The sequence below is a fragment of the Leptonotus elevatus genome, chromosome 11 (genome assembly GCF_054856555.1).
Source record: "Leptonotus elevatus isolate MCC_2025b chromosome 11, RoL_Lele_1.0, whole genome shotgun sequence".
NCBI classification, from domain to species: Eukaryota; Metazoa; Chordata; class Actinopteri; order Syngnathiformes; family Syngnathidae; genus Leptonotus; species Leptonotus elevatus.
The window spans coordinates 15,345,694-15,362,199 of NC_141249.1; the positions used below are offsets into that span (position 1 = coordinate 15,345,694).

The 16,506-nt window shown below is 39.0% G+C and overlaps 2 protein-coding genes across 3 annotated transcripts in view; both read right to left on the minus strand.

Annotated features, from left to right (window-relative positions):
* Positions 1–183: 183 nt before the first annotated feature.
* On the minus strand, positions 184–8,059 carry fkbp8 (FKBP prolyl isomerase 8). Its single transcript, XM_086089929.1, has 9 exons — positions 7,893–8,059; positions 7,244–7,503; positions 6,400–6,569; positions 5,174–5,262; positions 4,868–5,088; positions 4,631–4,803; positions 4,470–4,547; positions 2,579–2,713; positions 184–1,428 (listed from the first exon to the last, which is right to left on the minus strand). Exons 2-9 carry the CDS (start codon positions 7,473–7,475, stop codon positions 1,342–1,344), a joined length of 1,185 nt encoding a protein of 394 aa, XP_085946055.1. The 5' UTR covers positions 7,476–7,503; positions 7,893–8,059; the 3' UTR covers positions 184–1,341.
* A 717-nt stretch (positions 8,060–8,776) lies between these two features.
* The window catches only part of ssbp4 (single stranded DNA binding protein 4), a 102,922-nt gene continuing 95,192 nt past the window's right edge, over positions 8,777–16,506 (minus strand). The window contains exons 10-17 of one of the 2 annotated variants that reach the window (XM_086089337.1): positions 16,342–16,387; positions 16,223–16,258; positions 16,073–16,127; positions 13,597–13,667; positions 13,435–13,513; positions 13,176–13,204; positions 12,958–13,059; positions 8,777–11,229 (exon numbers count right to left, since the gene is read on the minus strand). In XM_086089337.1, the coding sequence (XP_085945463.1) occupies positions 11,149–11,229; positions 12,958–13,059; positions 13,176–13,204; positions 13,435–13,513; positions 13,597–13,667; positions 16,073–16,127; positions 16,223–16,258; positions 16,342–16,387 (499 nt within the window). In that variant the 3' untranslated portion in view covers positions 8,777–11,148. Of the gene's footprint in view, positions 11,393–12,957; positions 13,060–13,175; positions 13,205–13,434; positions 13,514–13,596; positions 13,668–16,072; positions 16,128–16,222; positions 16,259–16,341; positions 16,388–16,506 lie in introns of both variants that reach the window. The other variant, XM_086089338.1, reaches the window with a different exon arrangement.

The window sequence follows — 16,506 nt, forward strand, 5'->3', positions numbered from 1 at the left end:
AGACGGATGTAAATATTAAATTTAATCATACTCTATAATTACAAATACATTCTATTACAGGAAACTAGTGTTGCAGATTGTTGAAGGCAGACATGGAAATGTATCTTCACATCTCGCATCAAAATTGGGATATTATCCATTTTGCATTGTGTTTGATCCTAAAATAAACCAGCACACGTGTGATGACGGGAAAACAAGTTTATTCTGATGAATATAAATTTAACAAACTTGGGAAAACTTTCATCACAAACTGTTAATGGCATATTTTTTTTATTTTTTAATAAGGTCACATGAATTCAGTGCAGGTGCATTTCCTACAAAGCAACGACGCTAGAATAAATTAACTCAAAAGGAATTAAAGTACTTGGACATCACACGGATCATCCACATTGGACTCAACATTTGGTCTTCAATGGTCAAAACCTGAGGTATAGGTGACAAAAATGTCCAAAATAAATAGGCTCTCTTTCTGAAGTGTCAAAACATGCCACTCCGCCCTGGTCGTCACAACTAATATGCGTCAATTATAATTTGTAATTAAAATGCGTACTTGACATACTTCACTTGCATCTTCAATTGTTGACCGTGTTAATGAGATGACGACAAACGTGAGGTAGGACTGTTTAACCACATTCCAGATCACCTCAACAAGCGTTCTGAATGTTTCGCTTTGGATGTTTTATCTAAGCATGCCGTACCTTGCACCCTATTCAACATTCGCTTTAATAGATAATACTAACTGAAAGGACTGAGGCCAGTTTTTTAATTGGTAGTAAGACAGAAGATGCATACAGTGAACCCCCACTATTTTCAAGAGATGGCAAATACTAAGATACCCACCAAAAACATTTGTAATTGCCTATAGATACCACAAGATGGCGGCAAATAACTTTCTTTCCTTCCCCTCATTTCAACATACTGGTTCTTAAGATGGCAACCAAGCAATATTTTCATTTCAGACACAGCTTTGGCCTCGGCACAAAAACAGCAAAGTGGTGAGCATTTAGCGAAAATGTGGGAGTTCACTTAATTATGTATTGTGAACTTTTGTTGAGCAAACGATTAGGAGCTTTATATAACTGTTCTTCATGCAGACAGACCCCTTTTGTTTTGAATAGACAGCGGCCATTTGCTAAAAGGGGACAACTGCTGATTAATAGCTGCTACGAGGAATTGTGAACATATAAATAAGCTACGCATACATCAAACTTGCCATGAACAAACAGAATTGTTCTAAATCCTCAAAAGGCATCCGACTGACTCTACTGATATGTCCTCCGAGCCAGATGTGCTTCTTTCTTGGTCCGTTCACTAGCCAGCAAAAAGGAAAAGGGGCTCGCTTCAGTTTCTGGCAGCCAAGACCACCGATAAGGCCACGCCGCCGATGGCGACCGCCGTGGCGCCGAATAACCACTTCCAGCTGAGACTCTGGAGAAGAAAAAGGGCATGTTAATGTTGATACTAACACAATGGTAAAGTAAATTGAGCAGGTTTTCCTCTCTCTTAGTAAATGAGGTTACAAAAAACCCAGTTGAAACTTTTTGAGCTAAGAAGCGCAGCACAGTGAAGACCTAGCTATTTGTTATTAGCCTTACCTACTCACCCCCCCCCGCCGTAGACCGAATTCAAATTATTTGCATAAAAAATAAAAATGATATGAAAATTATCAACAAAAGCTCACTGTAGTTCATTTGTGCAGGGTGGAGCTAAACACGTTGCTGTACATTGATTGGCGGAGAGAGAATTGTCACTTCCGTGTTACAATGGAATATAAGAGTGGGGCAGAGACATGTCAAGTCAACTTTATTTCTATATATATATATATATATATATATATATATATATATATATATATATATATAGCACCTAATCATGTAAAGAAAAAATGTTTATCTAGTTTCATTGAATGAATTGATCATACTACACTATTACTATTCTGGACTACGACGAGTCCAAGCTCTACTACTCGCCATCTCGTCTAAATTATCATTAGCACTGTGACAGATGTGCTAACCACCAGGCCACAGTGCTTGCCACCATTTTATTCAAATGAGAATACAACTTGGAAATTCACTTTTAAGGGAAGGCAAAACTGTTGTCACATGCCCCATCTTAAGTCACGTTTCCCCCTAGAGGGCTGTTATAACTGAGAAACCTCATTATATATATATATTCAGTGAACAGTTTACAGTGACATATTTGTGGTACATAAAAGTTTAAAAACTTTACTTTAATTTTGAGTGAGTTGAGGAGCTTCATTTAGACAAACGTTGCCTTTTACTGCCATTTTGTGGCATCTATCAGCCAATTACAAACAATCCCTTATCAATTGTAGGTGACACGGATTCACTGTATTGGCCTTGTATTTGACTGCTGCTGTACATATTTTTTATCAACTAACTAAATTTGAAATAGTAAGTCATGTAGAAAAGTGGCAAAAAAAATTTTTTAGCATGCAGTACAACTATTTATGTTAAGAAGGGAAGCGATGGAAGTAGTTACTAAACTGTCAAGAGGTTCTTCCTCGGCCCTATTTTAACATCAACAGCATTCACAGAGACATTTGTGAGGAACACACCCATGACGCTTTGGTCCAGCGTTTGTGTGCGCCGCTGCTGGCGGGGTTCCCCAGCATCTTTTTGTACATGGCCTGCTCTGCTCCCCTCTGCTCCGAGTGTTTCTTCACCAGTTTGGACAGCTCTGAGTGGATGGTCTGCAAGGGCACAATGGCGACAATTGAGCAAACGCGGGTAATGGGAATGTGTCAAGAGGACAACAGGCTGACATTAATACTCTTGGCGGTTTGATGAATGCCAAAAGGAATGTGGCCAGACGTTTCGCCGGAGCACAGATGGATACCACAGAAGCTTGATCATTCTCACAGGCCACTCATTGAGAAAAAAAAAAAAAAAAAGGATCATCATTTATCACGTGCAGGTGACACAAAACACCTTGTGCCATAAACTGACTTTTTTTCAATGTGACCAAATTAAGTTAGGAAGTCAGTCGTCTGCAATTTGAATCGAATACCAACTTCTTTTTTACAGAGGTTGTATAATTGCTGCATCAGAGCCTCAGTCGATAAGGCATTCAGCCACCTTTGCCTTTCACCAAGTGTAGCAGGATTTTGTTGCAAGTGTGCACTTTCGTGCAGGGACACTGCAACCCCAACTTTTTTACACCAAGGGGAACCACCATCCCTACAAACACCTCACTCTCGAATTAACACCAATTTTTGTAAATATTTAGTCTTCCCTAAGAATGTTTCGAAATATTTTTATTGGGGCCGTTAACAGTTGCGTTGCTAAGTACACATATATGCATATAAATTAGTGAGGAATAAGCAGTTCAGAAAATGGAAACGGGATTATATCAGGGATAGGCAAGCACCGATACCAGGTTTCGGTATTGAGGCAATACCTGGCCATAATTCAAGGTATTGGTGCTCGTGATGGTGGCAGATACCATTATCGCTGTTCTATGATCAGGAACTAGAAATTTGAATAGAAAATTACCATCAATTTCATGCAATTTTAGGGGAAAATGCAGTATTGTGATATAAAGGTCTAAAAACATGGTATTGAACATTCCTCGATTATACATTGCGCTTTGTAACAGGATTATTGCATACATGTATAGATGTCACACTGCACTTCAATTCAGGAATACTGTAGTTGAATGATTCAAATAAAATGTATTGCACATACAAGTTAAACCAAACATGTACTTTAATGTTTAGGGAAGAAAAATCTCATATATCATAAAAAATATTGTGCTAGATTAAAATAAAAATAATTTAATGTATTAGTAGAGTATTACATGCTTTAAACGTTGTGATGAATTCAGTGATTCTTAGCGCGTACTCGTGGTGTTTTTGCGGCCCTGAATCCCACACGGTCACAGAACCTTGTATGTCCATCTGTGGGAGCGGAAGAACAGAAGGCACGAGATGGCATCGGCGTGCAAAGCGAAACCTATTTAAAGCCACTCGAAAGCAGATCCTCTCAAATGATGAATCAGCGGCTCAGACTGTGGGATGTGACAGTTTGCCCTGTGGCGCCATCTAGTGGCTCATTACAGTGCCTTTACATGGAAAAGGCTGGTGTCAAGAGACTGCTGAGAAATAATCTAATTGGAGTTTAGGTGGGTCTAACTTCAAAGTTCCATCTCTTTTGACTCATCTCCTTGATCACCATTCAAAATAGTGCATCAAGGTTGTCAGTTCAAATTGATCGCAGTCGCTTCATGGGCTCTTGCATGCTTGATATTTAGTGTTTGGTTGTCGCTTTTGATTCCTACCGTTCAAAAACATGATACATTGTAGTTAACTGAAGTTTTCAACATAGAACAATTTGTGTCATTTGCAGTTTGAGATTACAATTTAAGACGACCAAAACTGTCATCATTGTCAGAGGTCTGAAATTTCCAACAACCCAGTTGACTGGAACGTAGCGCTGTGTGCACATTACCTTGTTGCTCGGTTCCAGCTTCAGTGCTTTTCTCAAAGTCTGAATGGCTTCTCCGTATTCGCCTTGTAAGGCCAGCACCTGGTGTGAGAATACATCACTCAAATAGACCGTCAGTTTCAACGGTGACAAGGAGGCTAAGTGAAAGCATGTGAAATGTATACCTTGCCCATGCGGAAGAGTGCTTTGATGTTATCTGGCTGGTGATTGAGGGCGGCGACGCACGACTTGAACGCGGCCTCGTAGTGGTCCAGCTTCAGCTGCGCAGCCGCCATATTGTTCAGACACTTTACTTTCACGTCGAGCAACTCGTTTTCCTCCTCCGGCGTTATGTCCACTGTCGAGGAACACAAATTGCGATTTGGTCTTTTCGTGGGGCAAAGGTCAACTTGTCACGCTACCTTTGGAGCTGGAATCGGTGATCTGCAGGGCGATGCCGTAAGAGTTGACGGCGAAAGCAAAGTCTCCGCGCTGGTAATGGATGTTGCCCCTCTCTCTCTTTCCACTGGCCAGTGCAATCTTTTCGAGCGGGGTCAGCAGTTCCAAGTCTGCTGCATCACGGACTTCCTTCAGCTCCACTTCCAGCGACAGCTCAGCATTGGGCGGCACGTCCGGTTCACAGCTGGAAAAACACATTGGAAATAGCGTTGAACATACTGAAATGGCGTGCGTCGTATATTTTATGAGACAACACAAAACACTATCACCTTCCCCAGGTACCGTATGCATATAAAGCAGCAGTTTGGATGAGCGCCTTCTCGCCCAATTCCATGAGCAGCACTATTAGATCCAATGCCTGAAAGAGGAAAACAAGTCGCTGCAACAATTGCAAAAATGACAACAACGTACAGCTCTGGATGCCTTGGGATCTTTCTCATGCATTATCAATAACAAAGATTTTTTTTTTTAAGTGTAATCGCTCCACCTAGTGGGGTAGTTGAAGGATGACGGTTCTTTTCAACATTTCATCAAAACAATTATAGTGCCAGCGGACAACACGGTAGCCCCCAAGGAACACATGAGTAGCACGAGGGCCAGTTCAATAAATAGCTCACCAGTGATGGGACATTGTGATTTTGATGATTGTAATCATTTGAAAATGTAAACACTGCTGTACTGACATTTGCAGGCCATAATTGACAACTAATCGATTATCAACTTAATAATTGATTATTTTGAGAGCGTGTTTAGTTTAAAATTGTCCAAATCCAAGCAACTTCAGACTCTCATCAGTAAATACTGTATTCTCAGATTTGTGTAGTCCTCCATGAAAGCAGACTAATTATTTTCATGTTTCATCAAAATAAGACACTTGCAAACCCTGCTTTTACATTTGTCCTATTTTTTTTTTAAACATGTTACGGACCAAACCAGTAACTGAAACAAAACATTGTTTTTGTAAAAGTGTAGTAGAGTTCATTTTTGGTCAAAATGTAAGTAGTAGGAACTATCTTAACAGGAAACTGGTAATAAAATTCAACTTAAAAAAATAGATAAAGGGAGGATTAGTGACAATTTTGGGTGAAACATTTATGGTCAAACTGTAATAAGTAGAGAGACCATGTTTAATAAAAAAAAAAAAGGGAGGCGGCAACATTTTTGCTTAAAATGGAAGTAGTAGATTACTATTTGTCTTAATAGGATGAAAATTACAAAATTTTGTCAAAATGCAAGGAGATACATTTCTGGGTTCAAAATGTAAAAAAGGTGATCTCATTCGAGGACAAAAATGCAACAAGTAACCATTTCTGATTACAATGGAAGGAGCAAACATATTTTTGTTAAAATGGAAAGACAGATCATTTTTAGTCAAAATGGAAGATTGCAATAAAACATTGGGCACATCAAGAAGAAATGGTCATTATAAAGACCAAAACAAAATTCTGTAGGCGGCCAGAAACCTAATCAACAGGTATCAACTGACATAAAGTACCTGGATGACATCGCCATCCCCCACAGTAAACATGAGCTCGGGCAGCTCTTCCACCAACGTTCCATCCTCCAGGAATGTTTTAAGATAAATGGTCACATCCTGTCCTTTCTGTGGACGACTGTCCTGACCCTTGCCTGCCACCAGGACCTTTTTCTTCAGTTGCTCATTACCTAGGGACAAAACATTATTAATATTACCTACACATTGCATGATATTCTGTTTCAAACAGGAACAATTGATCTGCAAATCAACAAAAATCCCAAAGGCTAGGTAATTTGTGGATCTTCTTTATTTTAAGATGTTCTTTGTCCCAATCTTCCAAATTGCAGGGTTCACATTAAACTTGTTTTATTTAACAGTGCAGCAAATCATCACTGTTCGCCTGAGCTATTTAAAAAAATAATAATAATAATTTTAAAAAAGTAAATAGGGGTGCTTTTCAGCGAGACTTCGAATCGGCGTCACTGAAGCCACCACGTTATTACTGCCAAGCTTGGTGAGGTAAACTAAAATGCTCACACGACCCCCAAAAAGTCACATTATCAACCGTACGTGATTCTGCAACCGAGCTTCTTTTGTTGCAACTACCTGTTGGACAGAAGGGGTAGTGCAGCTAGTTTCTTCACTACCTTGCCCAGTGTTGCCGTGTGTGAAAGTAAACGAGTGGGCTAAACACAACCTCTTAAGATCAGGAACTGTCTGTACCAGGAATTCTAAGTTCTTACACAACCTCTTAAGATCAGGAACTGTCTGTACCAGGAATTCTAAGTTCTTGGGCTTTTGGGTGTAAAAGCGCTTTATGTACTAAACAATCGCAGTAACCAACACGAGGCAAAACACCTACCGAGTACATCCAGCCATTCATCCGAGGCTTCTTCGGGGTCTGCCTCCGTGTTTACGCAATGTTCGCGTGGGTCCTGGTCCTCACCACCGCCAGCGTCTTCCAGGGGAGGAGGGTCGTCGTCAATGTCATCTTCATCCAAGACCTCAAAGTCTTCCCCGCTGTCGAGCAACGACGTCCGGCTGCACTTCTTGTCCGGGGCCGCCGCGCTGCCCTGACTATCGACGGCGTCCATAATGGTTCCCGGTCATAAAATGGATGCGCTAAAGTGGGTTATAAAGCAGTAAAGGAAATGTAATCTCCCTTATCAACACTGCGTCTGATGACGTCACAATTCAAGGTCCCGTTCGTGACGATTTCAAACATTTCGAACCGCTTACTTTTCCTCTCAACGTGCTCATAAGCCGCCATTATTGTTGACTACTAACTCTTAACTTAATAAAGCGTGTACAACACGTCACTATTTCCAAGCCTTCCTCGCGTTTATGGAAGTTTCCAGAAAGTTCTCTCACGGTCCCTTCAAGGATAGCCGCTCTCGTGACAGGTGGCCTTGATGTAGTTATCCTAGGAAGCTAACTAGCTAGCATTAGCTACTGTCAGTTATTTTCTATTAATTACATCCCCCAAAAAATTACGCAGATGTGTATCTTACCTTCTATCACGTTCGCTTGTTGCGGTGGCAGCCCAACTCCTCATTCAATTGACGGTGAGGTTTGGTCTATTTATTAAAAGACAGCCGGATTGAATCATAACACAGGCAACAAGCTCGTCAAATCCCACCACTTCCGGTTAACCACGCGGCGTTACGGTAACATTCAAGGCCGCAAACAATTTCAAAATAAAAATCTAACGTTTATGTATGCACCTTAAGAAGCTGTCATCCCACGTCACTAACCATTACAAAGGATACAATGATGAAACTCAATGATTGATACTTCTTAATTGACGTTAAATTGTCAGTCAGCGTAATCACTGTAATTTCTTACTTTGAAATGAACTCATATGAAGGCCTTTCTTTAACCGTAATGATGAGAATAAATGGTTAGCCGGAATCAACCGTGGATAACTAATCATTTGTCTCACACACGCACGAGCTTTATTGATGTACAGTACTGATGTTTTTAGATTTTAAACTTTATATCTATGCTACGCAACTTTGATCACAAATTGCAAACGGGGCCAAGTGACGCACTTGTGCAAACATCTGCCTCATCGTACTCTGTGATGCAACCGCACAACTGTGATGATAACCATAGAACCAGACATGGCACTTTCTGTGACAGGAAATATGCCTGGCTACTCAGTAATATATACAATCAGTAATATATACAATCACATTCATAAAATATCAATTTCGTGCAATCTAATTCAATCAAGCAGATGCTACTTATTAAACTGAAATTGAAATGTGACCCTGATTATTATTATTTTAAATCATATTGTTAATTTCTTTTTGCATTTATTGTTAGCAACATATGTGAAAATGGATTGTGTTCCACTGACTAGCATTTTGCAGAAGAGAGTCAAACAAGGGGGGAAAAAATCAAATGACATTTATTATTGATGCATTGTTTCTTCTTTCTGATAAGCAAATTATCTGTTTTTTCCCTCCTTTCTGCCTAAAGAAACTTTACAATATAAAGAAACATACAAAGAACATCTTTATTACCTACACAAGACATCTACGTCCCTAAGACAAGATTCCCAACTATCCTAGCATGAAATACAAAGCAAACCAGGAGACAGACTGCTTCATATTGAACACTGCAGGAGAATCCATTATGTCCCCCCGCCCCAGATACCCTAAGCCCCGCCCCCTCCCACACTCAACATGACCAGCAGATTTTACTCCTAATGGTACAGTATTATACATCACAATAGAAGTACAGAGATGATCCATATACACAGAGGACTGAGAGTGTCTATACAGGACTCCATAGCAAAGGACACAGTAATTCTTTTTATCCCCTCATGTTCATTTAAAAACAAACTCCTCTTGAGTGTTTTAACTGGCAAAAAAAAAAAAAAATCCTTCATATTAAAAACTGCAATATGAATTCAGGTTTTAATGTTTACTCCTTTTTTTTTTTTCTTTTGTGGACATTCAGCCACACGCGAGCCAAATCGTCGATGGGCGTCCTTTCTCTTCTATGAAAAAAAACATGGACAGTTTCATTAATAATTTACTCTCAGCTGTACTCATCGGTAGTGACTGACATATCAAAACATGTCCATGATATCAAAATGCATTGTACAGTATTTACAAAAATGACCCAAAAAAAAAATAAAAAATAAAAATAAAAAATAAGGGGATGGTACTCGAGGGAAGAAAGGGAGGGTGGGTGTCATTGTGTTGACCGGCGAGTATCTCCCCCCCACCGACTTCCTCTGGGAGCTAAATCTTGGAGCTATCCACCCAGCACATACAATTATAATAGCATTTGTATCCCTTTAAAAAATGTACAGGAAGAATCATGTTACATAGTAGATTCTGAGGACATTCCGTGGATTATTCGTACAGGTGAATACATCAAAACAAAACAAGGGAAAAACTAAAAATATCACTTGGTGGTTTCTCACTTTTCCAATAGTCTGGATTATTTAACCTCTATGGCCAATGTATGAAGGAGTATTAAGGCCACACAAGGGGGAAGGAAAATAAGAGGAAAAGGAAACGTTACACTCATTCTTAACCTGAAATTTCCGATGGCCACCATGCCCCCGTTCTCACAAGTGATATGACTTCATTATCATAAAAAAACCAACTCAATTTGTTTGCTTCATTTTCTCTCTTAAAATTGTTAAAAAAAAAAAAATCCCACAATACAATTTCTTTACAGTGTGGCGTTAAAACTCCTTCATACCAATTGGCAAAATTACCACGATTGGCTTCTCGTCCAAAAAACCCCACAATAAGTCTTGAATTGAAAAGAGGCGTGGTTAAAATGCATTAAAAAAAAAGAAGGATTTTTGAGCATTAAAAACACATTATAGGGATTTACAGGCACAATTGTATGCATTAAAGACTAAAAGAACAATCCGAGTTAAATATTTACACATAAGATCAAATCTGTTAGCAGATGAATGGCTCACCTTGACAGACTCAACTTTACAGGTATGCTGGATTCCATGAAACTTAGGACCTCATAGTAGAAAAAAGCTATTTCAAGTCAGAATTGCTACTTATGAACTTGGCGGAAATCACAATGTACCTTGATGTACAGTGCATATAAAAAAAAAAAAAAAAGTCTACACACCCCTGTTCAAATGTTTTTGTGATATAAAAAAAAATCAAGACTAAGATAAATAATTTCAAAACTTATCCCACCACTAATGTGATTCAATTTATTTTGTTTATTTTTTTCAAAGTGGAACATAAAATTAAACAACTGAGGCATGGCTGCACAAGTGTGCACACCCTCTCATAACAGGCATATGGCTGTGTTCAGAATTAAGCGGTCAGTGCCCACCTATCTTTTAAAGTGCCTCTGATTAACCCCAAATAAACTTCAGTTGTTCTAGCAGGCTTTTTATAAGCACGGTACATCATATACAGTAAGTATGTCTGTATCATATATGCACATGTATATCTTTAAAAACAAACGGAAATAAAACAAATACTGACCTCGTACAATTCTTTCACGTTTCTACTGAAACCATTTGAGCTTCGACTGGGATATTTCCAATTTTCCAGCAAGTCTTGAATGCAGCAAAATACGTCAAGATCAAGAGACAAAATAAAAACAAAAACGTTGCACTTTTTTGTGCTTATTTCCGCCATTGTTGAGCTTCATGACTGGTTGAATGGACTGGGGGTGATTTTTTTTTTTGGGGGGGGAAGTGGGGCTCCAAGGCTCATGACGAGGACGGATGGGGGCGAGCGGTCGCAGCAGGCGAGGAAGAAAGTCTCATGTTCTTACACCCATTTTACAGACGTTGGGATGGGGGCCCTTGAGGGGCGTCCTGCTGTCCATGGGCATCCCGAGGGGCTGCGCGCCGATCCACACGGATGAGGGAGGAAAAAGGGGAAGGGAGGAGGGCAATGCAAGACGCACCGTGGGTGAGGGGGAGGATGAAAGGGAGATGAAAAAGTAAAATAAAAGATAAAATAAAATAAAAGAATCACACACTCATCGTCATGTTGGGTGAATACTGTAAAAAGAGAGAAAAAGAGAGAGAGGGAAGGGAGAGAAAAGATAAGCCCATACTCTTATTCAACTTAGTCAAGCAACACTGGGCTAAATGCAGCCCCCCCCCTTTTATGGCAGCAGGTCATGTAATATTATCATGTGAGTAAACCAGCAGCAAGCAGAGCGTAGTCCATACAGTAGGAGGAGGAGTAGTGCAGCCCACAGAAGAATGTTAAGGAATGTAAGGTGGCAGTGATAGATTGTGATGCAACATCATCAACATCATCGTGTCTTTTTTGGTAAGATGACATTTTGCATGCACTCTTGTTGTGTTTCCAATTCATGCGTGTGTTTGGTTATGCATGCCGTGTTTTTTTCCAGGTCAAAAGCACGTATCACAATCTTAATACTGTACGTCCAGCAGGACGCTTCTGAACATTTATTGCGTTGGATGGATGCAGGTCACATGAATATTGAATTGAACAGAATTCATTTCTTACTGGAGGACTGTTGAGAATTTGAATTATAATTTATTATTATTTTAAATTTCTTTTGAAAAGTAGAATTGGAGCCATCTACGCAGTGCACTTATAAACTTCACCCAAGCATTGAAAAATGTAAAATAAAATTAAAAAAAGTATACTTTATATTATATAAATTAAAATAAAATAATCTCAAATGTATATACAACAAATAAAAACTTGGCTCTGAAATATTAAATTTGGGGGGCGCATTAAAATGAATAAAATAAAATAACATTAAATGCATAACAAATAAATAAAAATAGAGTACACTGCAATTAACCACTAACATAACTAAATATACAATAACTATAAACTTAATAACAGAAAAAATATGTAATTTATTGTATTAGTTTGAGTATATTTGTGTCACCAGTGTTTGATATTTTCTGCATATTTTCGGGGGGGGGGGGGGGGGGGAGAATCCACGTCATAAAACCATTAACATAAATTGTAATTTACTTTTAACTAAAACACATTTTATAATGATAACAACTTATTAAACATAACATTTAAAATGTTATTTTATATAAAATATTATTATTATTATTTCAGTATGTAGGGTCATAGGTAATAATTGGTATATTTAAATTAAATAAAAATCTCCGAAGCTGAAGCACTTTAACATTGGGTTTAAGATTCAGATAGAAATGTATTGCACTTATACAGGCTCTTATTAATAGAATTGTGCTCCAAAGATTACATATCCAGGCAGAATTTGTCAGATGTGTACTATTCTTTAAAGAAAATGAGTGATTAGGAAAAAGCACTTCAGAAATGCACAATCATTAAACAAAACTAGTAATTGAGAAAATAATGTGATGGTCTCAATTCAGTCATCAGTCATATTTTCCCCCCCAAAATTGCCAATAATTTACAAATTCTCTCAGGGTATGTAAATTTATGAGCACTTGAATTTCCCCCCGCAAAGAGACATTTATTTTTTATTTTTTTAGCAAGTCTCAGCATAACTGACTGAATCAATTTAAACAAGCCGTTACATTTTAGACTTCAATGCTAATGGCGTGGCCTTGGTGGAGGTCTTTGAATATGTGGTTCTACTCACACTTTCACTTTGGAATGGGTTTAAAAAGTTGCCTGCCATCTCGCCGTCATCCCGCGGAGTGCCAGGGGGATTGTTCATGCCTGCCATGTTGTTGGGAGAATTCTACCACACAACCGCACAACACAATCAGTAAGTAGATTGACATGCTTGTGGCGACTTTAAAAAAATAAAAAAATCGTGCATCCCCTAACCCACAAAAAAACTGTATTTGACCTCACCTTTGGCAACCCGTCCATGTCACCAGAGCCTGTGAGGAGACAACAGAAATAAAAGCTTAGTACATGCTAATTGACATACCCGTTCCAAGCAGCCTAATAGACTTGAATGAAGCCGTGAGGATTAGACACACAAGAGCGCCTATCTGCACTCATCTAATCTTGTTTTCATTACAGCTAAAGAGAAGGAGGGAGCAATTCCACAGTCGGCCTCTGGAGGGCGCAGTCTGACTTCTAGTAAAGTTCCGCCTTCAATGCTCACCTAGCGAGCCGTTCATATGGTGCTGTTCCATGGCACCCATGCCACCCATGGGCCCGTCTGGCCCCGGTCCCATTGGGAACTGCAAAGAAATAATTGAAAAGTCACTAACAAGAAAATGTATTGTCGTCATTAGAGAATTTCTTTTTTGCCCTTTCTACTCACATTAGGTCTGTTTCCACCAGGGCCGATGGGGTTCATCATCGTGTAAATGTTTTCACTCGAGTTTGTTGAATCTACAAGGAAAAGTGAGAGGATGTTTATTTTATTAATTTTTCTGTTAATTTGATATCTGACCCTGATACTTCCATAATAACTACTCATGTTCCTAGCATTTAGCAAGTCCTAGCCTCGTATACTGTAGCCACCAAAAAAGAGCCATTATGTCAGCCTACTTAAGGCAGGCCGTGCCGTTACAGGGACCGCCTGGCAACTTAGCAACAGTCGCCACTCACGAGGATGAGGTGACCTTGATCTGCCATTGCCAACTGAAAGTTGCGCATAAAAGACATTGGGGTGGGGGGTATGTTGGATGTCTGGATGCAGGCATGTATAAAGTGCCTGAATCTGGCCATTGTTGTTGGTACTGAGGGCCAATATTGAGGGGGAGGTGTACAATTTTGTGAGGGATTGAAGCGTGTGTATGATGCGTAGTCTTGGCGACCGGCAATGGAAAAGATGTCTTTGCTCGTTGAGTACATGAAAGCGGGAACGTTTTGTATAGAAGGTTTCCCGGGCAACTCAGCACAAAAGAGGCTAGTAATAAATAAACACTATATCTTATCACAGGTTTATTTATCCACTATATACTGTATGTACATACAAGGCTTGAAATAACTCTTTCCCTTTGAGGAGCAGTTTTGCGAAAACAATGACTCCATTATTTTATTTGAGGATTTACTAATTTTTAGGAGAAACTTTATGCACGTTAATCCCAAGAACCCGAAGCAAGGGTTTTATTAAATAATAAATTCATGACAACATAACAAATGGCTTTTGCATTTCTTAAATTCACATTGTGCAAACTGATTTTCAGTGGGACAATTTCAAACAAATATAAATTATATACTTTTAATCTTCTAGGCCATTTTCCCCTGTTGACGTACGCCACAACCAACGTAACATAATTCATTTCTGGTTTATGGTCCTTTTTAGCTGTATGTGTAGCAATATTGATGGCTATGTGTACAACTTTCTCTCCAGACTCTCTTTAACTACACTGCCGTCTATTTTGCTGTTCAAAGTTGGATACGCTCTGCTTCAACGGAGACTTCTGTAACGATTACATGCCAATCTTAGGTTAGCTTAGCAATTAGCACGGCTTGTCCGTCTTCTGTTGATTACTACTCATCATCCCTTGGTGAGAACGATACTTGTAAGAAGTTTATTTAGCTTATTCACCACCATGGAGGCAAGGATTACTGACTCCGCAACGTGATTAGCCGCACTAGTAGCCAGCCGAAGCTTCTTGCTAGCTAGCTGCTGGTGTGCTCTAAGTAGCACCCGTCCGTTACTCCGCGGTTCAGCCATCGGAAAAAGTTACATCTGTGCTCCTCAGTTTTGCTATACAATGTGTTTGAATAAGGCGTAAAATGTGAATTATATAAAATATACTTGATAGGGGTGCCAGGCAATCATTTTTTTTATTCGTAATTAATCATGACTTTAGTAGTTAACTCACGATTAATCGCAAATTTTATATCTGTTCTAAATATAAAATAAAATGTATAATAACAAGTTTTCATGCTCTTGTAAAAAAAAAGTGGATTTTTTTAAAACGAAATATATGTAACTAAATATGGCTGCATCTTTTAGTCATTGATACAGTAATGTCATAATAATTCATAAAATTGAGCAAAGATGTACTGTACTGTAAAAAAACGGGTGTGATATTGATTTGTGTTTAGCTCATTTTTCTGCCACTAGATGGCATAATTGCATTTGTAAGACGTTGGTGACAGCTCAGTGCATTTATCTTTTCATATTAAGAGCTATCTAATCTTTAACATGAAGTAACAAAATTCTGCACAAAATTGTAAAATACAACTTGACCCAGTCTCCACAAATATATGCATTATTATTAAATGTATTACTGTCTGCTGTGTTGCGATTGGAATTTCGCTCAGTACAGGCTTTCCAAGTAAAGGGCGGTCATTAATCGCGTGTTTAAAAAAGTAGTGGCGTTAAAGGAACTTGAACTTACTCACTGCAATAAATTCATAAAAAAAATTAAATTAAAATAAAACACATTCAAAATAAGGGGTGACAAGCTATTTTTTTTTTTATTGCAATTGATCACATGACTTAACTAGTTAACTAATGATTAATCACAAATGTTATATCTGTTCTAAATGTATAAAAAAAATAATCTAGGTTTTCATACTCTTAACAAAAACTAATACAAATAGTTCAAATGAATTTTTGACGTTTATAGCCGTCAATGTCAGTGAATGAGTTAAATTAACTCAAAATTAACGCACTCATTTTGACACCCCTAATATTTGGATCACACTTCTGCAAAATTACAAAACAATAGTAAGCCCACTCTTCTTAGTGGATCATATTAGTTTCATTAAGATTGAACTCTTAAATTTCCCTGCCCTGGAATACAAAACGGAACGGGAAAAAGTCAAAACGTCACCTCCTGGACTTGGCATGATGGGAGTTCCTGGTGGACCTCCTCCCCCCGGGGGGCCCTGAAGAGCCAAACAAGAAAATAGCAGAGTAAAGCGAGGACGGATCCCTTCACGGTCTCACACACACCGCAAGAAGACGTCAGCAGGACACTCACCACGTAGTTGCCCGGAGATGAAGACGAATAAGCTATCTGTGGAGAGACGACACGATGCCATGTCAAACACGCTGGGATGTCAGCGCAAATAAAGGCGTGACAGGGGAAGTGTCACTCACCGAGTTGTTGTTGGGGTTCGGCCATGGACCTCTTCCACCAGGACCCCTTGGAGGCAAATATACATGCTCACTATTATTATACATACTGGATGGCAGTTTGTGCCCCCAGTGTTGTGATGTGTTGTGCATTTTCATGCCACCATTAATTTGTCTAGTTTGTTTATT